The sequence below is a fragment of the Canis lupus genome, chromosome 3 (genome assembly GCF_011100685.1).
Source record: "Canis lupus familiaris isolate Mischka breed German Shepherd chromosome 3, alternate assembly UU_Cfam_GSD_1.0, whole genome shotgun sequence".
NCBI classification, from domain to species: Eukaryota; Metazoa; Chordata; class Mammalia; order Carnivora; family Canidae; genus Canis; species Canis lupus.
Window position 1 is genome coordinate 58,861,354 of NC_049224.1, and position 27,360 is coordinate 58,888,713.

Genomic DNA, 27,360 nt, shown 5'->3' on the forward strand with positions numbered 1-27,360 from the left:
AATGTGTAAAGATAAGAAGGGCAGGAATGAAGCGATCCAGGGTTTGCATAGGAAACAGGCCACAGTCTGCCTTCCCACAAAGACACAGGGTCCTTCTCACCATCCTGGAAACACACGGCTCTGGCGCTCCTGTTTCTGTTCTTGATAAAGAACAACATTCAGGAAGGACAACTACAGTCCATGGGGACAGTAACTGTGTCAGGGAGGCCACAGGGCGTGGTGGGGATGGTGGGCACAGGGCGGTCACCTTGGCTGTGGCAGCTGGGGCCAGCAGGAGGACATCTGGGTGTCTGTGTGCAATCCCGGCATTTTTAACTGTTGGCTCACACTTTTAAAAAAATCATGCCGACCAAATCAAACGTAGCTATCAAAAATGACCTGTCCTTGGTTCTGTGACCCCAGCAGATCTCTGGGGGCACACGGGTGGGTGCAGCACCCGCCGCAGCCCCTTCCCCAGCTGCATGCACTCAGATGGCTCCCAGCTTCCTGCCCTTGATCCAGGCTTTCCAAAGGACAGATCTCCAGAAGGGGGTTCATTGAATCTGAAGAAAAAAGCCTTTAAACTTTAATGGACATTTTAGACAGAGCTGCTCCCCTCCTAGGGCATGGCCCTGCCTGTCCCCAAGTCAGCTCTTGCCCTATGGTGACCCCATCAGAGGAGGACAGAGGGGATGTAAAGAAAAGGGATGGTGGTGGGTCTTCGAGCCTGGCTGCTCCGCCCAGGGATGAGGCCGGCCTGGAGGACAGGCACCTGGCTGCGGGTGATGAGAGGCCCAGGTCTCCAGAGGCCCAGTGACTCTGCTGCACACGGAGGACCGCAGTGGCCGTGGTGCGTTGTGTGCCTGCCCACCTCGTGACAGGTGGGGTGCCCATATCCTACTCCCAGCCTCTGCCGCAGCTGGAAGCTCTTGAAAGCAGGTGTGACTGGAGTGCAGACGCCCAGCCCAGAGCGGAGGTCAGGGGGCTTTGGGGAAGAAGGTACTACCTTCTGTCCCGTCTTGGTCCCCGGAGGCTGGGCTGACCGACCATGGGTCTAAGGGACACAGGCCTCGCTGCTCTTCCCTCCCGCTGCCCTCCGGCATGGCCTGACAGTGATGCAGGTCACCCCTGTCCCCAGCACTGAGAGAGGCCGGCCCCCAGCAAGTGTCTGCCCGACACAGCCTCGTGAACCCCTGTGCTACACACCTGGCAGCCCGGCTCAGTGTCCTCTACTCCTGCCTGCCGCAGCTCGGGGCCTTAGGGCCTGAACGAGGGGAAAATGACGCTCCAAGCCTGGGGGCCTCACGCTGCCCTTTGTCATCACACGGCCCTGTAGGGCCCCTTGGCCATTGGCTCATGCTGCTCCCTCTCCCAACCTCAGCTCTGTCTGAAAAGAAACCCTGGATGATGAGTTGGAAGCCCCACTTTTAGCTATTAGCAAGGTGGGCAGAGCAGTTGGAAAGGCTGAGCCTTGGAGCCGGGCTTGCGCTGCAATCACAGGAGCGGGAGCCCCACGCCCCGGCCCAGGCCCATGGGGTCACCTCGTGGGGCTCTGTGCCTGGGAGCCTCTGTCTTGTGGGTCTGAATGCGACTTGCAGAGGCTGTGACGGGGAGCCTGGAGAGGCAGGCAGAGGGCTGAGTGTGTGGGAGGGCTGAGTGTGTGTGAGCACGGTGCCAGCAGAGCAGAGAGCCACGGGGCCTCTTCCTTCCCATTCCCCTGGCTGCTCCCGAGCTTCTTTTCCTCCCTATGTTCATGATGACCTCCCAGACTGAGCCATCTGGACACACCAGCCCACCTGCCTCCTGACCTGGGTCTCTCCCAACCTGCTGTCTCCAGGCCAGCAGACCACATTGTCCGGTGGCCGGAGCGCCAGGCAAAGTGGGACTGTGGGTTGGATGACTTTCCTGGGGGCAATCAGCCAATATATACCAAAGGGCTTCAAAAAGGAGTGACCTGTGAGCCACAGCCACCACACTTGCAGGGAGTGCCCAGGGGAACGGATTGGAGATGCAGAGGCCCACTTCTCTGTGGCTCTGTCTCCCTGAGCAAGGTCACTGAAATCGACCCAGTGTCCCCAGCAGCAAAGCCATGGCATGGGTTCCAGGTAGTCATTAAAATAAAGCATTTAAAGAATTTAATGACAAGGAAATCCCGCAGAACGACATCCGGTGGAAAGTGGTATGAACGCACAGGCAAAGCAGAAACTATGGGCCTCCTGCATCCCTGGGGGGAGCTGGCCCACCGGGCACTCCAGAAACCTCTCTTCCTTCTCTGGGAATAGACCTGAGCCCGTGCAGGCGCTGCCCTTGTGGCAAACGTTCACCAATAGAATAAGTACAACTATGGATGTGGCTGAGATATTAGCTGGGGGTGTGGGGGGCGTCCTTGAGAAACAGTGGGAACTCCACAAGCAGCCCATCAGCGGTGAGGAATCTGTGTCCAGAGGGGCAGAGATGTGTCCCAAGGTCACAGCAGGTCAGGAGCACAGGTGGGACCATCCTCGGTCAGTCCTGCTCGCTGGATGGGGTGTTGGTGTGGGGGTCCATGGTCCATTCCTTTGGGGATGGCATTGGGGGAAGGAGAGCATGGTGCCCAAGTCCCCCGACAGTCTGCTGGACCCAAGGGGTGGGGTTACCGTGATCTGGGGGTGTCCTCAGCCTGCTGCTCAAGGCCAGCTCCTGGGGCCCCAGCAGACTAAGCAATCAGGATGGGCTACCCGACCTTTTGCCCTTTCTTTTCTGTTTATTAGTTTTTATTTTAAGTCGGCTCCACGCCCAACACAGGGCTCGAACTCATGGCCCTGAGATCAAGCTCACGTGCTCCACCGGCAGAGCTGGCCCAAAACCCCGAGTGGCCAGCCTTCTAGAATTGTCCCCATCCCCCCACCTTGAAGTTCAACTGGGACACAGGTCTGCTGAACCCAACTAAGCTCATGGCTACAGTACCAGCCAAGAACACAGGACCCAGTCAGGGTCATGTACTCGGGGTCCCAGCTGGACTCCAGCAAGCATTTGAGCCCAGAGCACCCAGCTAGCAGACAGTGTGCAGCCATCCCCCACAGCACACTCGAGAGGACGGTGCTGAGGGCCCAGCCTGCACTTCCCCCTCCCGGCCTTGTCCCTCCTTCTCTGGCTCACATGGCTACTGGTCTTGGCCTGACCCTGGCTTGTGTCGTATCAATCCCCCATTATACTGGGGTGGCGGGCGGGCAGGGAGCCCTTGTCCATGGGTCTCTGGACTCAGGCATGTGAATACAGAGGAAATCACTCAGTTGGCTGGGAAAGGGAAGGGGTGGAGGGGAGGTGAGCCCAGGGGTGTGGGAATGGCCTAGAACCAGCCTGTTGTACAACTGGTGGGTTACAGAGGCCCAGTCAAGGTCAAAGTGGCTCTCAGGCTGTGGACAGATCTGCCTGGAGACCCGGAAGGCCCTGCTGCAGGGGTCAGCCAGGGACAGGGCCGGGGCACTTGCTCTGCACGCAGTGACCCTTTGCTGCGGCCCTTGGACACAGCTCAGCCCCATTCCTGGGGATATTTAAGAGAAAGAGGCCATGGTAGCCTCAGAACATGGCTTGAGATAAGGCCAAGGCCTGCCTAGGACAGGACAGTCTGTGTAGACTTTGTACAGAATGTACCAGATTGTGAATTTGGCTCCACTGTGCCTGAAGTGGGAGAGACCCCTCCACCTGCTGGCCACTCCCTAGCCTTCTGGCTCGAGGATCAGGAGCTCTGGGTTGTGGCCACTCAGCAGAGAAAGCCTGGGCAAACCCATGTGCTCCCTGGGTTCAGTTTCCTCATCTGAGTGACAATTGGTCTTTGTGGGCTCCCCAGGGTCCCTGTTTTGGGTTTTGGGTTCTACCCCCAGGGCCCCACCTGTCCAGGCATGGGGGAGCTGAGAGCGGCTTTACCTGCCTGTGCTGGGCCTGAGCCAGTCTCCCTGCCCCAGAGACCTCTTGGCCTCACAGCCCTGCTTCCCTCTGCCGGCACCTCCTCTGGGGGCACCACTGGGGCTGGGGCTGGACCCCAGGTGACCAAGGCAGTTGTCTTGTCATTTTGGGGCATGAGCTAGCCTCCTAGCCCCACACTGTATACAGACCCTGTGGCCCCCTGGGGATAGATGGGAGTGACTTTGAGCCTGGCGTCCCCTCATGACCTGGGGCAGCATCTTTACTCGCCCGTGGATCCTGTGCCCAGGCTTTAATAAACCCCCATTCTGCACCAAAGACATCTCAGGAATCTTTTCTTGGCCATGGGCGCCAGACCCACCAACCTCACCTGTGTTCTAGAACCACATCAGACATGGGCAACTCTGCACAAAGCATCTAACACACTCCCAATGCGATGGAACTGGACACTTGGCTAAGACACTTGGAGTAGGAAAGTTTTTATAAGGATCCCCACTGGTTTGGGCTGGTGAGGCCGGGTTACCCTCAGTTCCCATTTCTCAGGCAAGGAGTTACCTACACAAATGTCCCTGTTCTCTGCGAAGCCTTCTCTGACCTCCCCACCCCCACCCAGGGCTGAAGTAACAGTGGTTCTGTGAACCCCACTGTCCCCACCTGCTCCCAACCTCAGGTTGAGAGCTCTCCTTCCAGCCCAACAGAGGCCTTGCCCTTGAAGCATGAGGGAGGGTGGGGGTGAGGAGCACAGGGAGGCCCCGTGCTTCCCTTGACTCAGCCTAGGGCCTCACGGGGCTAGAAACCCTGGCCTCAGAGCTCTCTAGTTGATGTGGGGGTCTCCCAGCAGGAGTGGGTGTGGGGAGGAGCCCCATTCCCAGCAGCTGGTCCCCCTAGACCCCTCCCCTTCCCTGTGGTCTGGCCTTGCCCTGCTCCAGTTGGGGTTCATGCTCAGCTAGAAAGAGCTAGAAAGAAATGTGTCTCCAAGGCCGGGCACAAGGCTGCCTTTGTGTGGAGGTCACATTGTGGCAGCTAGCTCGGTGGCCCGGTTCAGGCCCAAAGCCTGGCCTGGGGACAGGAGCTAGAGGACCCTTGAGCTTCTGGGAACTCAGGGAGGCTGGGGGATGCTGATTGCTGAAGACAGGATTCTCAGAGCTCCTGGCAGGGCTGCTAGCTCAGTGGCTAGCTGGAGGGGACCACACGGCTACCCAGGACCCCACGGGGGCAGCATGGCCACTTAAGAGTTACACTGCTTACTAGCTGTGTGACTCTGAGAAAGTCTCAGGACCTCTCTGAGCTGAGTCTCCCCCGTCAGATGGGAATGGTAAAGTGCCTACCCCAGTGCTGCTGTGAGGATCACATGAGTTCCAGTCAACCCCTCTGCACAAGGCCTAGCACATGGCAAATGTTTAATAAAAGCTAACTCCTCCTCCCGAGGGGCAGCTGTTTGGGGAAGGGGGAGTGAAGCCCCTCATAACCCTCCAGCACCCCCTCCAGTCTTTCAAGTGGATGGTGCCCTCTCCCAATCTTATGGAGAGGGCTTCCCCTAGCTGCGGCTCTCCAGCCTCTGCCGCACGGAGCCTAGAGCCTGGGCTCCTGGAGTTGCTGGAGGTCTCGAGAGAAAGGGTGTCCAGCCCCACACCAGGCTGGCACGTGCAGACACTCAGCCCATGATGGGTGAGGGGGCTGCACGGGAGAGGCTGGGCAGGGTGTGATCCCCATGCCAGGCCTGCCACACGTTCCCAGGGCAGGGTCCCCGTCCCCGGGGCAGCTCCTCCAGGGGCCTGCTGACAGCGCTGGTGCCAAGAAGCCCCTTTAGCCCAAGATGCTGGGCCTGAGAGAGGGGCAGCTGGTCTGACGGCAGTGCCAGCCCTGCTGGGGGACATGATTGGGATTTGCTCCCCAGGGAGCCAGGCTGCCCCGGGTGGGGGGCAAGGAGCCTGCCCTCCCTATGCCTCTTTTAGACATGGTGACCTTTGCCTTCATGCTGTCTCTGTCTTCCAACCAGGAAAGCCAGGCCAGAAGAAATCTGGGGGAAGAGGCTGCCCTCTCCTCTGTCCTGTGCAGGGACCCAAGGAAACGGCCTCCCCAGCTAGTCCCACTTCATACACTACCATCTGCTTCCCCAGACCCATACTTAGTCCAACCACGAGGACAACACCAAGTGGACCCAAACTGAAGACACACCCAGTTCAAATGCTTCCACCCAAACAGCTGGGGGTTGGTGTTGGGATCAGGCCTGGCTGCTCCCAGGACCTCGCAGCTGGAGAGTCCATAGCTGGGCAGACATGTACTGCAGGGGCAGCTTTTTCCCCCAGAGGTGACACAGGACAGCGGCAAAATGGCAACAATGTCCCACCCCAAGGATAGCTCAGAACTCAGGAGGCAGTAACCCTCTGTGCCAGGCACTTACTGTTGCGAGTTTTGTTTAACTTGTGCTGTTGCTACAATATTGTGGGACAGCCAATAAAAGTGAGCAAAGCTGTGTTGCTACTATGATTGTGTTGACTCTTTGGGGTAAATGACAACTCTGCACCCAGCACTCCAGGAAGTTCTTGTAAGCCTCCGACAGACTCTGCTCACTTCCGGCCACCTGCAGGTGCCTCACCCCAGGCAACCAGGTTGCCAGCTCCTGGCCTGGCTTACCTGGGCCTCCACCCTTCCTGAGGCCCCAGTGCCCACTGCGTCCTTCGTGCTTGGCCCCGATGCAGCCATAATGAGTGGGGTGTGGGAGTGTCCCTGGGGGATACAGCCACTAGCAGGATTCCCACCTGCCCCGGCCCCCAGAGTCCTGTCCAGCAGCTCCCCACTGCTCGCCTCTGCCTGGACTCTTCCTGCAGCCCCCGGCACCCCAGTGCAGCCTGCAGCCTCCTGGCCGGCTCACCTGACCCATCCAGCTGGGCATCCTTCGCCTTCTCTGGGGACGGGAGCGTGAGAGCGTGGCTTATGGACTCTTTGGAGAGCGTCTGGCCATCAGTCAGGGAGCTGGCAGGGAGGAGATAAACAAAGTGAGATCCCTGGGGCCTGACTTCCCGGTGCTGGCTCAGCACATGTCTTGTACCCCGGGGGTGACAGTGGCATCTCTGCCCCTGGCAGGTGTCTCTGCCTACCGGGGGAAGAGGGGGTAGTCAGGGGACAAGAACTCAGTAGCTGCAGGGCTGTGCTCACCACTCCCAGCCTCTCCCTGCAGGTTCTAAGGGCTCAGGAGAAAGAACAATCAAGCCCTGCCCGCTCTAGTTTGTGGTGTGACTCTGGCAGGTGCACAGCTCTCGCTGGACTCAGCGTCCCTCTCTGGATAAGGAACGGCTTGGGTGGCCCAGCAGTGGCTAGTTCTGGGCACAGCTCCAGCGGAGCCCCTCCTCCTTGCTCCCCATACCCACTGGGCCCCAGGCCTTGAAAACAGTCATGCTTAGAAGCTGAGAGCAGAGCTGAGGACATTCCCAGGGTTCTCATGGGTCCTCTGCAGGCCCCAAGTGAGGATCTCCCCTCCCCATGGAGAAGACAGCGTGAGGCCAGAGACATCTGGGGCTCCAGCCATCTCCCTTCACCCCCAGTCCAGATCCTCCTCGCTTCCCAGGCCTGGTGACCCTGGACAATGGATCTCCTCTTCCTGCCAGATAGCCCCAGGACTTATAAGGTCTCTCTTGTTGACCTCAGCATCATTCTTCCTCAGGGTTCAATTAGCCAGACCTCAACGTCCTGGGGGATGAGTGGGTGGAGTTCAGTACACGCACCAGACTCAAGCAGGACTGCAGCTTTTGCACAACTCCTGGGGCATATTTCATACTCCTCAGCTATGTAAACAGAGCCCATTGGAGTTGTGCAGTGTGCAACCTGTGCAGCTGGTCATGGCAGCTCCAAGAGCAGAACCCTGGCTTCAGGGAGTCCCATCCATCTGTCAGGGTGGGGTTAGTCCCATTCCTGCCCACTTCCCAGGCTGTTGGGCCAGTTACCTGCTTGTCACATTCGGCCTTACTCCTTGCCGGCACTGCAGGCTCAAACTAAGTTTGCGAACACACCCAGGCCCACCTGGCAGCAGTCTGCTTAAGAACCTGAATTAGGTTTTAAAGCGAAACACATCAGGAGGTTAAGAAGGGAAGGTGGGGAGGAGCCCAGCCCGGTTGGCTCAGCAGTTTAGCGCCGCCTTCAGCCCAGGGCGTGATCCCGGAGACCCTGGATCTGGTCCCACATCGGGCTCCCTGCATGGAGCCTGCTTCTCCCTCTGCCTGTGTCTCTGTCGGTCTGTCTGTCTGTCTGTCTCTCTCTCATAAATAAATAAAATTTAAAAAATTAAAAAAAAAATAAGAAGGGAAGGGCGTGGGGAGAAGCGGGGTGAGGTGGGGCCAAGTTGGTCCCGGTCTTGGGAATTCCGTGAGTGAGGCCCTTCTGTCCGTGAGTGGGGACCTGTCCCAGGGAAGCCACTGGAACACTGAGATGACAAAGCGTGCTTCTAGGGTGGGGATCTGAGCGTGTGGGACTTGTCCTGCTGACTTTGGGTCACGGGTCACCACCATTACTCGCTTGGGTCGCAGAGTGGACTCTGCCTCTGCTTTAGGATGGAGACAATCGTACTGGTACCGAGCGGCCTGGAGCTCTGGGCACAGACAAGTAGCGGGCGGATGAAGGACACACGCCTCGGGTCTGGCACTGTGAGTCCCTGTGCGCGGATGGCGGGCTGCGGATGGCGTCCGCCCCACTGGCTGGGTCCTCAAGGGCGAGCGAGGCCAGCCTTGGAAATCGCCAGCTGGGCAGCCACCCCAGATTGGCCGAGGCCGTCGCTGATGGTGGTCGCTCGCCATCTGAACGGCCTCCTCACAAGTCTGCTTTGAACCCCCATCTAAAGCTTCAGGCGGCATTTTCCCACCTGATAACAGGTGTAAACTGCCTCTGGTTTCAGAATAGCTAAAAACAGATGAAGTGAAAAGATAGGCGCCTAAGGGAGCTGGTGGCCAAGTGAGAGCCTCCTGAACCAAATCCTCTGTTTGTGGGGGGCCCTTTCCTGAGCGCCCGGCACCCCTGTGCTGGCCGGGCCCTGGTGGCTCAGACACACTGCCGTCCACTCCCTGTCCTGCTCTCTCCTTCACAGGTGACCCGGTGGAGGGGTCCTCCTCTGCCGGTGTGACAGGGTCTTGTCACCCTGTGCACAGCTGCGTGGGGCAAACGGTCTGGCTCAAGCCTTCAGCCCTGAGCCTGCAGAATACTGGGTGCCTCAGTAAGAGGCTAGGTCCAATCTTCCAGGCGGGTAAAGCGTGTCCACGTCCTCGCCAGAGCTTGGCCCCTTGGAGGGGACGGCACCCTCGCCCACCGTGTGGGTGGTGCCAGGGCCTGTGCCCTCCCCGCATGGCCACCACCCTGTGTCCGGGTCCAGGGGGCATGGGTGGGGTGACCTCCAGTCCTGCCCCCGCTGTGTCCCCTACAGTAGGCCCAGGAGCTCAGAGGGACCAGCGGGTGAGGTGGCACCTTCGTGATCGCCACCAGCGCCTGGCAAAGGTGATGAGCACAGTATTCCCGTCCTACTTGTACACACCCACCCTCAGCACCTGGCATTACTCGTCCTGCACAGAAACCAAATGTCTGCGGTGCCTTCCTAGTGGCTCGGGGAGCAAGGAGCTCTAGAAGGGCGTGTGTGCACAAATACACCGTGAGGTGCTTGGCCAGGAGAGCCTGCCTGCACTCCCTCTCTTGACCGTCTCTGGTGAGCTGGTCTTGCCTCTGTCCTCCTGTTTTGCCAGAGGAGCTGAAGGGAACCATTTGATGGTAGAGCCGACCAAGCCTCATTCAGTTCCTCCTTCAGGAAGCCCTCGAGGATTATCCCCAACACCGTCCCCCTCTCACGGCCTTGAAGGCCACACGTGGCTTGGTCAGTTCCATGAATCTTCTTGTCCTCTGGCCTGACACGCACCGAGGTACACAGCGGGAGCTCAGTAAACATCCTCCTCATGTTGCCACTGTGTGTGTGACCCATAAGCTGAGAGGAGCTCTCGTTTTCCACGGGAGCCTCTCCCAGATGGGGGTCTATCTCCTAGTTATTTTGTTGTCTATCTTCCCTTTCAGCCTTCAGCAGCCAGGTCTCTGTATGCAATAGGTGCTCAATAAATGCTTTCTTGAAACAATATAGCATTGAGGTTCACCAGAATTCACCCCCTTCACTGGCTGTGTGAGTCTGGGCAAGTCACTGTACCTCTCTGAGCCTCGGTGCTCTGCATCACCCTGTGTCTGTGGTGAGGATACGGGACATCTGCAAAGTGCTTAGTGCACAGTAGCTCCCCCATATTACTGGGGGGCTGTCAAGGATCTTTCAGGGAATCAGGAGAAGAAAGTTCTTTGGTACGATCGGGAGGGTGACTCAGTGGAGCGAAAACCCCCAAACCCAAGATGGGTCTGGGTGCTGAGCGGCCTGGGTACTCTCCCTGGGAGGGGGGCGGGGTCCTTGTTCCTTACACGGTCCTCAGGACGGAGCCGGCAGACATGAGCAGGAGCATCTCTGGCATGGTCCCCGTGGGGCGGCCGTGCCCCTCGAGCTCACAGAGGAGAGAGTGGGGACCTCCGGGAATGCATCGGCCCCAGGGAGGCCCCGCTCCACCAAACCACCCTGCAACAGATACAGGGTGTGTCACGGCCCGCAGCTGGGCTGGGCCCGGACGCAGGTGCCTTCCTTGCTGGGCAGGACTCACCGGCTCCTGGGGCTGGGCACCTGACTGTAATTTACTGCCTGCTGAGCCCACACATCTGATCGTGTTGAGAGCAACATGGGCTCGCCTTCGGGCTCTGGTTTCCATACCCCGGGCCAGGCGCTTACCAGGAGGACCACGATGAGCGAAGCAAGCAGACTCCAGGACTCACGCTTTGCAGATGACTGAGCACCCCTGCCGCCCTCCCTGTTCCTTATTCCAGTGCTGGCCGCCCTCTGCCCCGGGCACAAAGCTGAGAGCCTCCCTTCCCGGAGCACAGCAGTGCAGGGCGTCGCCTACACATTCCCCGAATCCTCAAAGGCCCTCACTGAGGGAAAAGCAGGATGTCCTCCAGATCCCACTGTCCCGACCACCCAGGCTGGAGTGTGCCACGCCACAGCCCCCCCATGGGCTACTTTCACACGGGCCTCTCTGCCCCCCACCACGGTGGCCCACGCCCCTCATGCTTCCTTTGTCCACATGGCCTGTCTCACCTTGAAGATCAGACCCCCAGCAGCTGTCTCAGGATCAGGGGTCCTGGCTGAGGATCCCCCGGAGGCCTCACGGCAGAATGGGTGCCTGACAGGATCCAGCCACAGAGGGGAGCTCACCTGGTCTCCCGTGTGGAGGCAGGAACAGGGCTTGGTGCTCCCTGAGCTCCGCCGGCTAAGGCATCGTGAGTGTGGGAGCTGGCACCGCTGGTAATGAGGCGCTGGGGCTGGGCGTGTGTGGGGACCCGCCCCGGCCTACCCTGGGGCTGTGGGTGAGGTGTGGCCTGAGACACCTCTGACCCACCTGGCGCGGGCCCCAGCTGCCCACCTGCGAGCCTTACATAAGAGGGTGGGAAGCAGGAGAGGAAGAGGGACCTGCCGGTGTGGGCCAGGGAGGCAGTCTTTGGCTGCCATCCTTGGCAGGGCTGTGGGAGGACTTGGCTCCTGCAGTGGGCCCTGCACCTGGAGCCAGGCTGGGCCCCAGCCTGGGTGGAAGCTTGACTTCTGGTTGGGTTGTGTCTTGACTAACTTTTCTTTAGTAAATGCATGAACTGTGCCAAGCCCTGGACATGCAGTGGCCCCTTGCATCCTCTCCACGACCCTGTAACGGCAGTGGTATCAACAGCTGGTGCCCCGGCTGAGGCAACAGAGATGTCCAGAGAGCCGGACGGTGGCTCCGTGTCACATGCCCTGCGAGAGGCAGAGCCGGGTGGAAGCCCAGGTCTCCGTGACCCGCTCTGGAACCGGGAAACCACATGAGCTAGATTTGCCCTCCATCCACACTCCATTATCACCCCTGCCTCTGCACCTTGCCCTTTGCCCTCTAGCACCCTCTCCTCTTCCTCCCTCATCTCAGGACTTGGTAGGAGTGTGGCAACAAACCCAAACTTTCTGACACCAGGGACCCTGCTCCTTGGACACCCTGCCCAGCCAGGCCTCCCGCCCCGAGCTCCCCACCCCTTGGTGATCACTTGCAGGCCACCACCTCAAAATGCCAGGCTACCTCTGGGGGTGGGGGTACTGGTCGGGCGAGGTGGCCCCCTGGGTGTTAGGGGGGATTTTAAGTCCCCTCTGAAGGCCCAGGGGCAGGGCATGGCAGCAGCGACAGGGATGGCTTGTTCCAAGGCCTTGAACCCAGGCAATGGTGGGTGACCCCCAGATTTCCACACTGAGCTACTAGCTACTCAAAGCCAGTACACTCACTTCAAGAAAATTCGGCCCATCACCAAACTCCAGTCCCTTAAAGTTCTCTTTTCCAGGCCCTCCCTCTGAGGACGCCTTGATAGTCTGGGTCTGGGTTACTGGCCACAGGGGTTAGGACCCCTTGAGAACCTGCTGGAAGCCCTCCCCTGCCCCCCATCAGTGCTGTTTCGGGGTTCCCAGTGGGCTCTGGAAGCCCATGCCATATCACCAACCCAGCCCCAGAGAACCCCAGGAAGGAATGCAGACCTCCTCTGTCCCCAGGACGCGATGACTCTTCCCTTCTGGTGCTGCTCTCCGGCTGAGGACTGAGCAGTGGCGTTAATGATCTAATGATCAGAGTTGATGCTGGGAGTGGGTATAGGTGAGGGGATGGCACGAGAAATGTCCTCAGGTCATGGGCTGGCAGGAACCCCATGTCCGGGTCTTTTAGCACCCTCCGGGCAGCTTGATGTGCACGCTGGATGTACAGTTTCTAAATTGATGTGGAGGCTGAACAAATAGGCTTATCCCTGGATCAGGATGGCTTGGAAAATGTGTAATCTTCATTTTCCATGCCCTTGCAAAATCCACAAGCTGGCCCACCTACTATTCCTCAGACGACTCCTCCTCCAGGAAGTCCACTGGAAGGGACCCTCTGGAGCTGCCCTGGCTGAGCCCCTCCTGGAGCACTTAGCATAGAGGCTGGGTGTTATTTTGTTAAACATAATTGTCTACCATGAAATAAAAATCTTAAGTGTATATTCCCTTCCCCTGACTGATAGATAGTTCCTGGAAGATCCTTCTTTCTGCACCGATCCTGTGCTGACACTGCTGAGGGCCTGGGGCCAAGGAAGCTGGCTGGCCGGATTCTTGCCTCGAAGGCTGAGAGGTGATGGCAATCAGGTGGCAGTTGGGGAGCAGGGGAGCACTCAAGGTCACTGGGGTTACCAGACCCAGGCTGGGGTGAGGGCATCATGCAATCAAAGGAGAGAATTGGCAAGGAATGAAGTTTCCACCATTTTATGGGAGGCGAGGACATGTGTTCGAGGCAATGGTGCAGAGGGGGAGGCTGGTCCAGAGGGGACCCTTGGCCAAGCAGAGGACTTCTGGGGATCCACGGTTTCTCAGAAAGGGTGAGGATAGGGCAGGAGTGGTCGAAGCCATGTCCCCCAGACCCTTCCAAAGGAACATATTTGGGGCAGGTGCCCTGGGGACTGAGCCCCCCATGCAAGACCCCCAAGGAGTGTGTCTGGGGAGAGGCTTTAGCTCCAAAGTCTGGTCCCAGCTTCACCCAGGCTCCTGCCAGTTTGGGTGGGGCCAGCCAGCCAGCTCACTTCTAGCCCAGCTGGCAGCACACAGAGTGTACAACCCTGTCAACATAAACACGCCAGCCTGTATAGAAATGAACACATTGATCACCAGGCTCTGTTGCAAAACCTGGACCCAGTTGGTTGACAACCTGCTCCCAACTAAGACAGAGTGTTCTGGGCACCGGGACATGTGGGTTCTAGCTTGGGGCCAACCCTGACTGGGTGACCGTGGGCGAGTCCCTAGTCCTCTCTGTGACTCCCTTGCAATTAAAAAAAATTATTTATTATTTTAAAGATTTATTTATTTATTTATGACAGACATAGAGAGAGGCAGAGACACAGGAGGAGGGAGAAGCAGGCTCCATGCAGGAGCCTGACGTGGGACTCCATCCCAGATCTCCAGGATCACGCCCTGGGCTGCAGGTGGCGCTAAACCGCTGCACCACCAGGGCTCCCCTCCCTTGCAATTTTTTTTTTTTAATTTTTATTTATTTATGATAGTCACACACACAGAGAGAGAAAGAGGCAGAGACACAGGCAGAGGGAGAAGCAGGCTCCATGCACCGGGAGCCCGACGTGGGATTCGATCCCGGGTCTCCAGGATCGCGACCTGGGCCAAAGGCAGGCGCTAAACCGCTGCGCCACCCAGGGATCCCTTCCTTGCAATTTTTTATCAGTGACGGGATTTGAGTGCCTGGGCTGGAATTGTGCTGCCCTAAGCAGGGACAAGGCTCTCCGATCGGGCATTGCCAGGTCCCTGGGCCCAAGGGACCTGAGAGCAAATGGAAATAATACTATTATGTAAACAGCCAGTAGCTCACATTTATATGGCACTACTGGGTATGTACATTAACACATTCGACCCACAGCCAGCGCAGTGAGGTAGTTCCTACCACCATTCTCACTCCACAGATGAGGAAACAGGGTTTACTCGAGGTCTTTGGTTAGCAGACTTGAGGCTGCAAATTCAGGCAAGTGGGTTTCAGACTTTGTACTCTTGGCCAACAGGCCACCCCAGAAATCCTGGGCCTCCTGGGCAGGGCACAGAAGGGTGGGCACCCCACAGTCCTGTTCCCAATCATCCACCATCAGACCCTTTTATTACATCCCTCCATCCACTCATATTTTGAAACATTTTGTGCATAAGAAAGGTGTGTGTACTAAATCAGAATTAAATCATTTTCTTGTGTTGTATTGATGACAGATGACAGCTACTTGGTATTTTTTATTGTTGTTGGGAGGGCAATATGAAGCTCAGAGTTGACATAATTCAAACCCAGAGCAGAGAGCCCTAGAAAACTACCATTTCTTGCCATTGTTATTTACTATGCCGCAAGTACAACATGGGGCCCAGCTCTTGTCCTGTTAGGGCTTCGATTACCTGGTCTATAAAAGGAAGCGGCAGATGGGATGGTCTCTAAGTGCCAGCTCTAATGGTACGTGGTTTTCCATCTTTCCTAGAGGGAGATGAGAGGAAGGAACAACACCACCTATTCCTCAGGCTCTGGACCATTCTCTTGGCCAGAGGAGCTTTGTGGTGTAGGGTAGGAGTGAAGCAGGGGTTTGAACTACCACGAAATGGGGCATGGTACCCCTGTAGCATATGCATGACAGCTTCCAGGCCTGGTCCTGGCCCTGGAGGAGACCATAGTCTAAAGAAGAGGGTGAGGAGAGAGGTGTACACAGGAGAGGCATCTATGAACAAGGGGGCCGTGCAGTAGGGTCACAGAGCAACAGGGGACCAGTCTTCTAGAGAACGTCATTTCACTTTTTTAGAAAAGATTTTTTTATTTATTTGAGAGAGAGAGAAACTACCCATGGGGGGGTCGGAGCAGAGAGAGACAGAGATAGAGACAGAGACAGAGAGCACAAGCAGGAGGAAGGGCAGGGGGAGAGAAAGAGGAAGAAACTGGTTCCCTGCTGAGCAGGGAGCCTGACACAGAACTTGATCCCAGGACCCCGGATCATGACCTGAGTGGAAGGCAGGCACTTCACAAATTGAGCTCCCCACCACGCCTCATTTCGCTTTTTTAAAAGTGCAAACTAACACCTACTGAGCACCTAGTATATGCCAGGCACTGCTCCAATTGCTTTACATGTATTAAGTCATTTAATTACATCAATAATCCTATAAAGTAGGTACTGAATTATAGTCCGCATTATATGAATATGGAAGCACAGAGAGATGAAGTAATTTGCTGCAGGTGATACAGCAAGTAATCTGAATAGTTGGGATACAAACCCAGATAGTCTGACTCCAGATTTTAAACTCTAAAGTACCAAAGCCATTGCCTAAACTTCAGTGTCTGTGAGGTTCCAGACACCTCTGCACACAGCTCAGCAAATCGGGATTTCTTAGGAGCAACTGGCTCAGAAAGGCAGAGCCCTGTGGCTGAGACACTAGTTTAACACACATGCGTATTTAAATTCTTTGAATCAGCATACTCCTAACATATCATCAGAATTTCCAACATATAACAAAAAATGACCAGACATCCGAAAAAGCAAGAAATATGAGCTAAAATTGAGAAAAAAGGCAATTAATAGAAATAAACTCAGATATGACACAGATATTGTAATAAGCATACAAGGACTTTAAAACAGTTACTAATACATGTTTGATAATTTTAAAAAAATATAGACATAACTGATGAACAATGGAGGATTGCCATATGAAAATAGATAGTATAAGGGAAGTATAATCTCTGAAATGAAAAGCTTACCAGATGAGCTTACCAGCAGATTTGAAACTATTTTATAAACAAGTTTGTGAACTTGAAGACAGAATGATAAAAATTATTCAATCAAAAGACTAGTGAGAACAAAAGATTTTTTAAATTAAACATAGCAAAACGTTGTTGAAATAAATTAAGATATAAACAAATGGAAAGTCAATTTGTGATCAAGAGACTTAATATTGTTAAGATGACAATATCCCTCAAAATGATCTACAAGTCAACACAATTCCTATCAAAATCCCAGATGACTTTTTTTGCAGAAATTAACAAGCTGGTCTAAAGTTTATATGAAAATTCAAAAGATCCAGAATAGCCAAAACAATGTTGAAAAAGAACAAAGTTGGAGGATTCACACCTACTGATTTCTTTCCTTTTTTTTTTTTTTAAAGATTTTATTTATTTATTCATGAGAGACACACAGAGAGAGAGAAAGGCAGAGACACAGCAAAGGGAGAGACAGGCTCCATGCAGGGAGTCCGATGTGGGACTTGATCCCAGGTCTTCAGGATCATGTCCTGAGCTGAAGGCAGACGCCAAACCCCTGAGCCACCCAGGCTGCCCACACCTACTGATTTCAACACATACTACACACCTACAGTCATTAAGACAATATAGTACTGGGGATGCCTGGGTGGTTCAGCGGTTGAGCGTCTGCCTTTGGTTCAGGGTGTGATCCTGGAGTCCCGGGATCAAGTCCCACATCGGGTTCCCTGCATGGAGCCTGCTTCTCCCTCTGCCTGTGTCTCTGCCTCTCTCTCTCTGTGTCTCATGAATAAATAAATAAAATCTTAAAACAAAAAAGACAATGTGGTACTGGCATAAGATAAATATAAGGATAAATGGAACAGAATGTAGAAACCAGAACTCAACTTCACATATACAGTCGATTGGTTTCAACAAGGGCGCCAAGACCATTCAGTAGGGGAAAGAATAATCTTTTCAACAAATGGGACAGCTAGATATCCATATGCAGAAGAATGAAGTTGGACCACACCATATACACACAAAATTAAGTCAAAGCTTATCAAAGGCTTAACAGTAAGAGCTAAAACTTTAAAACCATTATAAGAAAATATATCTATGGTGCCTTGAGTATGGCACAGTCTTCTAAGATATGACGTCAAGAGCACGAGCAACAAAAGAAAAACAGATAAATTGGCCTATGTCAAAATTAAGCCTTTTTGTGCTTCAAAGGATGCCATAAATAAGGAAGAAAGATAACCTGCAGAATGAGAGAAAACATTGGTAAGTTATGTGTCTGATAAGAGAATTACATGTAGAATATACAAAGAAACTTTACACTCAATAGTAAGAAGACAAGTAACCTGATCAAACCAGGCAAAGGGTTTCAGTAGACATTTCTCCAAGGAAGATGCACAAATGGACCAGAGTCACATTAAGTGATGCTCAGCACAGTCAGCCATCAAGAAATCAAAACCACCGAGATACCACATCCCCCCACCAGGATGGCTGTAGTCAGAAAGGTAGATCATGATGCGTGCTGCATGGATGTGAGAAATCAGAGCCCTTGCACTCAGCTGCTGGGGATGCGAGGTGGTGCAGCCACCATGGGCAACAGTTTGGCAGGTCCTCAAAAGTTTATGCACAGAGTCATCCTATGACTTGGTGATTCTACCCCCACATAGATACCCAAGAGAAATAAAACATGTCCAGATAAACACTTGTGCATAAGTTCGTAGCAGCACCATGCATAACTGCCATAAAGTGAGAACAGCCCTAATGTCCTCCAACTGATGAATGGGTGAACAGAACAGGCGCATCCATGTACTGGAATGTTATCTGGCCGTCCAAGGAATGAAGCATGGTCATGAACCCATGCTCCATGAAAGACCATTCACAATAGGTGATACACAAGTTCACTGATGTAAAATGCCTGGAAGAAGCAAATCTATGGAGACAAAATCCTATTAGTGGTCGCCTAGGGTTGGGGGCTTGAGGGGAATTGGGAAGGAACTGCTAAGAGGTTTGGGGTTTCTATTGGGGATGACAAAAATATTCTAAAAGTGACCGTGGTGATGGCTCTGTGAAAATACTAAAAACTATTGAATTCTACAGTTTAAGTGGGTGAACTGTATGATAGATGAATTATATCTCAATTTTAAAAAATGAACAGAGCCTCAGTGACCTGCAAGGCAGTATTGAATGGCCTAATGTACATTTAATTGGAGTCCCTGAGAAGGAGAGACAATGGGTCAGAACAAAATTTGGGGAAATCATGTGTAATTTTCCCTAGCATTTGGTGAAAATACCAGCCTACAAATTATAGATGAAAAACATAGAAATTATACATGTTGACTGTTCCTGAGCTGTATCAAATAAAACTAAATAAAGTAAACCCACACCTAACTTCATCACAGTGAAACTGCCGAAAATCACAATGTTTTAAATCAGCCAAGGCGGGTAGAGGAGAGAACCTGTCACCTAACAGGAAACAGGAGTAGAAATGATGACTGACTTTCTGTAAGTAAGAGGGTACTGGAAGACATCGGAACAATATACTTTAAAGTACTAAAGTGAATGGTGGGTGACCTTGGAACTCTTTCCAGTGAAGGTAGTTTTTTTTTTTAAAGATTTTATTTATTTATTCATGAGAGAGAGAGAGAGAGAGAGGCAGAGACACAGGCAGAGGGAGAAGCAGGCTCCATGCAGGGAGCCCGATGTGGGACTCGATCCCAGGTCTCCAGGATCACACCCTGGGCTGAAGGCAGATGCTCAACCACTGAGCCACCCAGGCATCCCTGAAGGTAGCTTTTGAAACAAGGATGAAGTGATGACATTTCAACTAAAGGATGAGTGGGAATTCTCACTCCCCATCTGTGAGGGCCTGAAATCAGGTCTGCAAATCCTCTTACACCCTCCCATGGTGGAGGCTGCGTCCCACTCCTTCTCTCGGAGATGGGCTGGCCTTAATGACTGGCTTCCACCAGATGTGGTGTGTCTCAGTGATACTGTGTGGTTTCCAAGGCTAGATCCTAAGAGGTAATACAGTTTTCCTCTGACTCCTAGGACACATGCTTTCTGGGTCCCCGATCCACCACATCAGAGGTCTGGCTGCCTTGAAGCGATCATGAAGGAAATCATGTGAAGGCACCATGTAGAAATACAGAGGAAAAACTGAGGAGCGCAGCTTCTAAATCCTAATTCTGAGCTTTCTGAGTCTTCCCACCTCAGACACATGATGGACTTTGGAATGACCTCAGGCCCAGCCACCTGCTGTCTGGCAAGAGGACATCAAGCAGCTGACAGGTCCACTGGCAAAACTAGTCTCTGACCAGCAACGAATGCGGTAAATTGAAAGCTGCCCCACCCCCAATATCTATCTCTTAATCTCTGGAACCTCTGAATATTACCTTATGTGTCGCCCCCTGCCAGACAAAAAAGAATTTTATTAATGTGATTAAATCCAGGACCCTAAGGCAGGGAAATTGGCCTGGATTCTTCAGGTCGAGTCTAAATGCAATCACATGTATCCTACAAGAGGGAGATGCACACAGGATAGGAGACCCAGTGTGATCACAGTGCAGAGATTGCAGTGGTACAATCGCAGGTCAGGGTGAAAGCTGGTGGATGGGACAGGCTGGGGACGCATTCTCCCCAAGACTTCTGGAGGGGGAACAGCCCTGCTGACATCTTGACGTGAGCCCAGTGGAAGTGTGGCCTCCAGAACCTCAAAAGAATAAATGTCCATTGTCCAAGGCCACCAGGCTTGTGGTGGCCTGTCAGAGTGGCCACAGGAGACTAACACAGCCCTAACACAGTCCTCCAAATCCAGATGGTTTGACCTGGGAGATGCCTTGACCTGCGACCTCCAGAGACCCCGCGTCAGAGCTACTGGTGAATTACTGATCCCTGGAAACCATGAAAAATAATAACTGATCGTTATTGAGCTAAGGCTGACAGGAATTGCACCAGAAGGAACATGAATCTCCAGGAAGGAATGAAGATCATGGGAAGTGCTAGCTATATGGGGAACAGGCAAGGATGTCCCCTCTATGACCTCTATTTAAAGTTATATCGGAGGTGCTAGCCAGCACAATAAGGCAAGAATAGCTTAAAAGCAAAATGACTGGAAAGGAAGAAGTGCAGCTTTATTAACAGATAACAAAATCATGCAGATAAAAAATCCTAGGGGTACCCCAATAAGTAACTAGAACTAGTAAAAGAGTTTAGTAAGATCACAGAATACAAGGTCAATAATTTTAAAAATCAGTTGAATTACTATATACCAACAACGAATGTTAGAAAATTAAGTATGAAATACATTTACATTCCATCAAAACCCATACAATTCTTAGGAACAAATTTAAGATTTCTTGCAAGAAATCTACACTGAAAACTACAGCTCACAGATGAGAGAAATCAAAGACCTAAATAAATGAAAATATAGACTATGTTCATGGATCAGTCCCAGTTAAAATGCCAACAGTCTTTTTTGTAGAAACTGACAAGATAATTCTAAGTTTTGCATGGGAATACAAGGGAGTAAGTGTATGAGCCATTTATTGTTACATAACAAGTATCCTAAAATGCAGTGACTTAGAGACACAAGCACTGATGATCTCACAGTTGCCATGGGTTAGAGTCTAGTGTGGTTTAGCTGGTGCCTCTGGCCCGGAGCCTCTCAAGGGCAATGATCAAACTGTCAGTTAGTCTGCATCGCATCTTGAGGTTCAGTGGGGGAAGGACCTGCTTCCAAGTTCACTCACATGGCTGTCGCTGGCGTTCAGTCCCTGCCAGGTCGTTGGACCGCACGCCTCAATTCTCCTCAATTCTCTGCTGTTGGCTAGAGATCTCCCTGGGCCCTTGCTACACGGACCTCTCCCTCAGAATGAGCAAGAAAATGAGGGAGGCAATGAAGTAAAAGCATGGCCTTTTTGCAACCAAACCTCTGAGGTGAAATCCTAGCACTTTCGTGATATTCTATGTGTTAGAAATTAGTTTCTAGTTCAGCCATGGTGGGGGGTTTGGTGGGGGAGGGGAGGCGGCTGCACAGAATCTAGAAGGCAAGAGTCCTTGAACATCTTAGAGGCGCCTGCCTGTGGCACTGGGCACAGCTGGAGAAAGAACAAAGTGGAGGACCAGCAGTGCCTGGTTTCTTTCTTTTTTTCTTTTTAAGATTTTTTAAAAAAAATTTATTTATTTGAGAGAGAGAGAGAGAGAGAGAGAGAGAGAATGCATAAGCAGAGGGGACAGGCAGAAGGAGAAGCAGACTCCCCGGTGAGCAGGGAGCCCAACAGGAGATTCAATCCCAGGACCCTGAGATTATGACCTGAGCCGAAGGCAGACATTTCACTGATGGAGCCCCCTAGGTGCCCCCAGTGCCTGATTTCACAACTTATGATATAACTAAGGCAAAGAAGACAGTATGGAATCAACACCAAGTGGAAGAAAGCCCAGAAATAGACCCACACATATATGGTCATTTTTTTTTTCTACAAAGGAACTTTGGCAACTTGATAGTCAAAAAAAATTATTTTGACAAATGGCACTTGAATAACTGAATAAACACGTGGAAACGTTAATTTGAGATTATCATGCACCTAAATGTAAAAGCTAAAACTATAAAAAGCCTGGAAAAACACATAGAAAAAAATCTTTATAACCTTGGCATAGGCAGATTTCTTAGCGAGGACACAGTGTCTCTAACCATAAAAGAAAAAAGTAGGTACATTGGATTTTATCAAATAAAAGATGTTTGTTCATTGAGACACCATTAAGAAAGCGAAGATAAGCCACAAAGTGGGAGAAAATATTTGCAATACATCGGCCTAGACAAGATGTCCAGAATATACAAAGACTCTCTGCAAACAATAAGAGGACTAAGAACCCAGTTACAAAATGGGCTAAAGATTTATATAGACACTTCGCAAAAGAATGTGGAGAAATGGCCAGTAAGCACTTGAAAATATGCTCAGCATCATTATCAGGGGACTGAAACCTGAAACCACAAGGAGAGTCCACTGTTCACCCAGCAGAAGGCGGGCGGTTGGAGGATTATCACGACCAGCGCCGACAAAGACGTGGGGCAGCAGAAAACGCTTGAGCGGACTGTACCTCCACGAGGGAAAAGCTCTGGCGACTTCTTCAATGAGCTGCCACAACACTTTGCCACGGGGGTTACTCCCAGGGACATGGTGTGAGGCCCCCTTGATAAAACAATCGGCAGCAGCCAGAGCAGTGTCTGTCTGAACCAGCTGCTTGCACAAGAGGGGCGGGGGCTCACTGCCAGGCACTTCACGAACGTTGGGATGATGAAAGCTCCTGTATTTCTACCACGTTGCTGTTATAGGAGTCTATGTTTTTTGTCACAAGTCCTCAAGTTATACTGATTGTGTATTGCACTGGATGAAAAATTTACTTCCGTTAATAAAAAACATACAACCTATTAGATTCTGCAGAAGTAAAGTCTCATTTTACAACTTCTTGGGGTGAGAATCTGAGCTAAGTCCTAGCTGTCCTGCACACGGTCATGACCTTCACAGTTTCCAAAGCACCATCCCAGGCCTGACCTCAAGCGTCCCCCACAAGGTCCTTTACAAGGAGTCAGTGCTGCCTGGGAGGGGGGACTGGGACCCAGTGTGATGTATGGCTTTCTCTAAATGAAACCATGTCTTTTGCAGGGTCAAAGAAGTAGTGAGTTCCCCATCACTGGAGATATTCAAGTCAAGGTAGGTTGATAATATGTGAATATTGTGAAGAGTGGGTTAGGCTCAGTGACCTAAAAAAAACCCACTAGCCTGAGAGTCTATGATTCAAGGGCTTGCCCGGGGACAGAATGAGTCAGCTTCGGGCCTGGCGTCCTGACTCCAGGCCAGCTTAGGCTCTACTGTCCCTGGGCCACAATTTGGCATCCCCTGCAAGGACCCAGGGCTGACCTGGGCTGACCTACATCCCAACAGCATCCAGACCTGTATTCAGATGTCTGGGACCAGGGACTCTGATTGTCCGGAATGTGTCCTGCCCTTAGTCTGAAGACTCTTGACACTAGCACTCTGCCTTCCTGTGGCACTTATACTCCCAAGTCCTCTGTCCTATGCCCACTGGCCTTTTAGATTCTCAAACACTACGCGCAACTTCTCATCCCAGGACCTTTGCACGTGCTGTGCCTTTTTCCTAGAAAGCTATTCTCCTAATCACCTCCTGCTCACCTTTCAAGTCTCAGCTTAAGGCCTGCTTCCCCTAAGGAAGCCTTCCCCAACCTCGGAGACTAGGCTGGACATCTGTTACATGAGGTCCATAATTTCTTTTAAAAAACTACCAGCATTTTATTTTTTAAAAGATTTTATTTATTTATTTGACAGAGAGGGCATGAGAGAGCATGAGCAGGGGGAGGCGCAGAGGGAGAGGGAGAAGCAGGATCCCCACTGAACACGGAGCAGGATGCCGACTCGACCCCAGAACCCAGGGATCATGACCTGAGCCGAAGGCAGATGTTCACCGACGGAGCCATTCAGGCACCCCAAATTACCAACATTTTAAAGATACTTTTTACTGTGGTTAAATATATGTAACACAAATTTGCCATTGTAGTCGTTTCAAAGTATACAGTTTGGTGGCATTGATCACAATCACAATTTAACACGTCACTGTATAATTACTGTTCGATGTCGGGTGTCAATGCAAGTACGTAAACTGCTAGGTCAGAAGCTTTCTATGATATTCTCCACCGCTTAGCACGGGGCCCAACATGGTCAGCGCTAACTGATTTTGAATAAATGAATGTGCATTTATGAAAACAGAGAAAAACAATAAAGATACCAAAACCAAAACCAAAACCCCCCACCATAGTGTGTTTCATAGCATGGAGGAGTGGGGAGGAGGCTGGGAAGACCCAGAAGGCACTGGACATTCTATATTCTTAAAATGCCTGTATCCTTCCCCTAATATTTGCATTTTGACTATTTGCTCCTAGGCTTGCACATCCCAGAGATGTCGTCCTTGGAGAGCTCTGTCAGCGAAAACAGCCTCCTCCCCTGGGCTTGCAGCAGCCCCCTGTGCCTGCCCCGAATCCCTGGCTCCCAGGGGCCTCCTCTCTGCACCCAGTCTTTGGTGGGCAGTGTCAGCAGGGCAGCTGGGAGCTTCACCACACTTCCCTGCCCTGGGCCAGCCTCATCTCCCCCCAGACTAGGCTCTCCTCTGCTCCTGGGGCTCCCCTCGGTTTCCTCCTCTGGCCCCTGGCTACCTGCATGCCCAGCTGCCCCAGTCTGGCCACACTGGCCCCTCCAGACCTAGAAGTCAACCTGGCCCCTATCTAACCGGTCCAGTGGCCACCTGTAACTCCCACACACCACCTTCCAGTCCACATGCTGCCCTTGGCTGCACCTTTACAGACACAGAGGGTCCCTAGCAGGGGTCCCTAGCAGGTGTCCCTAACAAGGGTCCCTAGCAGGCCTTCCTCCTAGCTGGGCCTTCAGGCTCAGGGAGGCTGCTCTCTCTACTGGATGGAGGACCTGACAGGGGCTCTGGACACACTTGGGGGTGCTCCTGATGGATGGCCTGGCTCCTTCCCATTGATGCTATCTCTCCCTCCACTGACCTCCGGTCTCTGCACCCCCTCCCCGCCCCCAGTGACCCTGGGAAAGGGGGTGGGATGATAAGGCCCCTTGGCTATTGGAGGAATGCAGCTGCAGTCTCCGGGGGACAGCAAGACAAGGCTGGCGGGGGGCCTCTGGCACTGGCTCAGCCCACAGGCAGAGAAGCCGAGCAGATTCACAGAAGCTGTAACTGTCTTGACTTGAGAACAACAGCAACCCAGGGCTCAGAGTTCTTTCCTGGGAGCCACATTGCAAAGCCAAGGGAGCAGGAATGTCTTGCTGACCGACAGGGAACAGAGGCTCAGGAAGCCCGTCCTGCCTGGGGGCAGAGGAGGTCCAGAGCAGAGCTGGGTGGGAACCCCAGGAAACCACCAATGCCCCCACTCTCCCCCCCCCGCCCCGCCCACCATGCTGCGTCACCAGGACGTCTACCGGGCCTGGCAGCGTGACCGTTCTGCTTCTGGAACCATGCACCAGCTAGCGGCTAATCGGATCTGCAAGGTCCATGGGGCTCAGGCGCTACGCCTGCAGCGGCACAGGGGGGTGCTGAGGCTCAGGGAAGTGACACAGCTTACCCAAACCTCGATGCCAGAAAGCAGAGAGGCAGCTCCCCCAACTCTGGGTTTTCAGCCCTCTGTCCCCAACACGGGCTCTGGCCCCATTTGACAGCCTCCTGTTCATGGTGTCTGCAAAGCAGGGTCAGCCTCTGTGAGTGGCTGGCCCCCACCAGGTGCACAGGACTCTCTGCCACCTCTTGTCACCACGGGCCTTCTCGGCGGACCTCACAAGCCATGGACTCCTGACCCCCACCTCATTCATGGGGCCGGGAACCTGGAGAACCAGCAGAGCTTGTTGCCTCCTGTCCAGGGCTGAGCTTTTGAGGCCAGTCGACGAGGGCTTTGCCCCCAGAGGTGGCCGGACCACCCGCGTCCAGAAACTACCCTGGGTGAGGAATTCTGGCCAGCTTACCTCGAGGGGCCTACTGACCCCCCGTGTATGGCCGTGTCCAGGGAGGGGGCTGGACCTCATGCTCTTGAGGCCTTGCAGGCAAAGACCCCCTCACCCTGGGGGGACAGAAGTCCACCCTGCGTTCCCTGGAGACCTTGCCAGGGACCTGTGTCTCTGAGGCACATTCGCCTTCATCCTTGCTCGGCCATCCCCTTCTCCCCCCGCTGCCCGTGAGAACGGTGGCGATGCTCTGGAGCTCAGAGGGCTCAGACACCGCAGGTCCCCATCCTCCTCCCGCCTCGCGGCCCCTGGACGTCTCCCAGCCCAGAGTCCCCTGACTTCCTTCATGTATTCCTGCCGTGATGTTGTCCTGTCCCCTCGGCCCACAGGTGTCTTCCTCTCCTTTCTGACTGTCAGCGTCCCTTTGGTCATCCAAGGCCTAGAGCCAGCGCCCTCAGTTAGAAACATCTCTGCCTTCCCATTGGCCGGCACCCCTTCTGGGCACAGATCACAGTGTCTGGACCCCAGAGAGTGTCTGCCTCTCCCTGCCTCCTGGCTGGGGCGCTCCAAGGCTGGGACGGTGTCCCTCCTTCTCAGGATCCTGGGCGCCTTGGATGGATAGGGCCTGGGTCAGAGCGGGCACCAGAGAACGTCTGACTAATTGAATCTGCTTCATCTGAATCACAGATTGTGCAACACACACAGTGCAAGGGCTTCAGACAGGGACGCTACAGCCCAGAGAGAGCCAGGGGCCTGCCAAGGTCACACAGCTGGCTAGAGCTCTCCCATCCTTATCTCTTATCACCCCCACATGCCAAAGGGCCCTGGGGACACAGGGAAGGTTCTTAAGAACTGAAGGGTCCTTCCCCCATTCTCCGGCAGCCCCTTGCTCTTGTCCCAGGGGGGCAACTCCTTTTTCAGTTGAGTCCCTCTTGGCCACCCAGGGTGGGTGGACACAAGTAGCAGCTCAGACGACTCACGTCCCAGCCAGTGCTCATTCCAGAGGTCATCCAGACCCTTCCTTCCATTTCCCAGATGAGGAGGCTCAGAGGGTGGAGCCACTTGCCCAGGTTCACGGACACCGGCCTAACCGCTGGCTCACCTGGGTGTCAAGCTTTCCTGGGCGGGCTGGCTGGCCTGCGGGGCCTCTGCGCTGTCCGGCATGCTGGGGTCCTCGGGGGCCACCGTGTCCAGCTATAGAGCTGTGTGGCATCTGCCGCGGGCACCTGCGCCAGAGCTCAGTGACCCACTGGACGAGAGGCTGGCCTTGAGTGGGCAGTGGGGGCGGGCCCGGCAGGGAGGCGGCGACTGCAGCGCCCAAAGAGGCCCATTTCCTCTCTATTTTTAGAAGCTCAAAACGCTCCTCAGCGGTGAAGTTGCTCAGGATGAAAACTTTCCTTTTCTTGGTGGTTTTGTTTCGCTGGAGGCCAGGAGAATTTCAATGAAGCCAGTGTTCTTTTTGATGCAAATCCGCCCCAGCTCTCCCAGGACGTCTGGCCAATGGGCTCTGGGCTCTGGCCCCCGGAAGCCATCCTCGCTGGCCTTCCAGGCCACAGTGGAGCCCTGGGGGTGTCAGCACCAGGGTGCCACAA

The 27,360-nt window shown here is 53.6% G+C and overlaps 1 protein-coding gene and 1 long non-coding RNA gene across 6 annotated transcripts in view; one reads left to right on the forward strand and one right to left on the reverse strand.

Moving 5' to 3' along the window:
- Window positions 1-27,157, reverse strand: part of ACSBG1 (acyl-CoA synthetase bubblegum family member 1) — a 47,886-nt gene extending 20,729 nt beyond the window's left edge. Inside the window, exons 1-4 of one of the 5 annotated variants that reach the window (XM_038533046.1) lie at window positions 11,156-11,233; window positions 10,315-10,465; window positions 7,827-7,925; window positions 6,758-6,858 (exon numbers count right to left, since the gene is read on the reverse strand). In XM_038533046.1, coding sequence (XP_038388974.1) covers window positions 6,758-6,858; window positions 7,827-7,925; window positions 10,315-10,364 — 250 coding nt within the window. In that variant the 5' untranslated portion in view covers window positions 10,365-10,465; window positions 11,156-11,233. Of the gene's footprint in view, window positions 1-6,757; window positions 6,859-7,826; window positions 7,926-10,314; window positions 10,466-11,038; window positions 11,234-26,870 lie in introns of those variants that run through there. The other 4 variants (XM_038533045.1, XM_038533048.1, XM_038533044.1 and 1 more) reach the window with 4 other exon arrangements.
- LOC119876143 lies at window positions 20,879-23,792 on the forward strand. The gene is made up of 3 exons (XR_005357141.1): window positions 20,879-21,179; window positions 22,907-22,954; window positions 23,588-23,792. It is a non-coding gene; the product is annotated as an uncharacterized LOC119876143 (long non-coding RNA).
- Window positions 27,158-27,360: the final 203 nt, after the last annotated feature.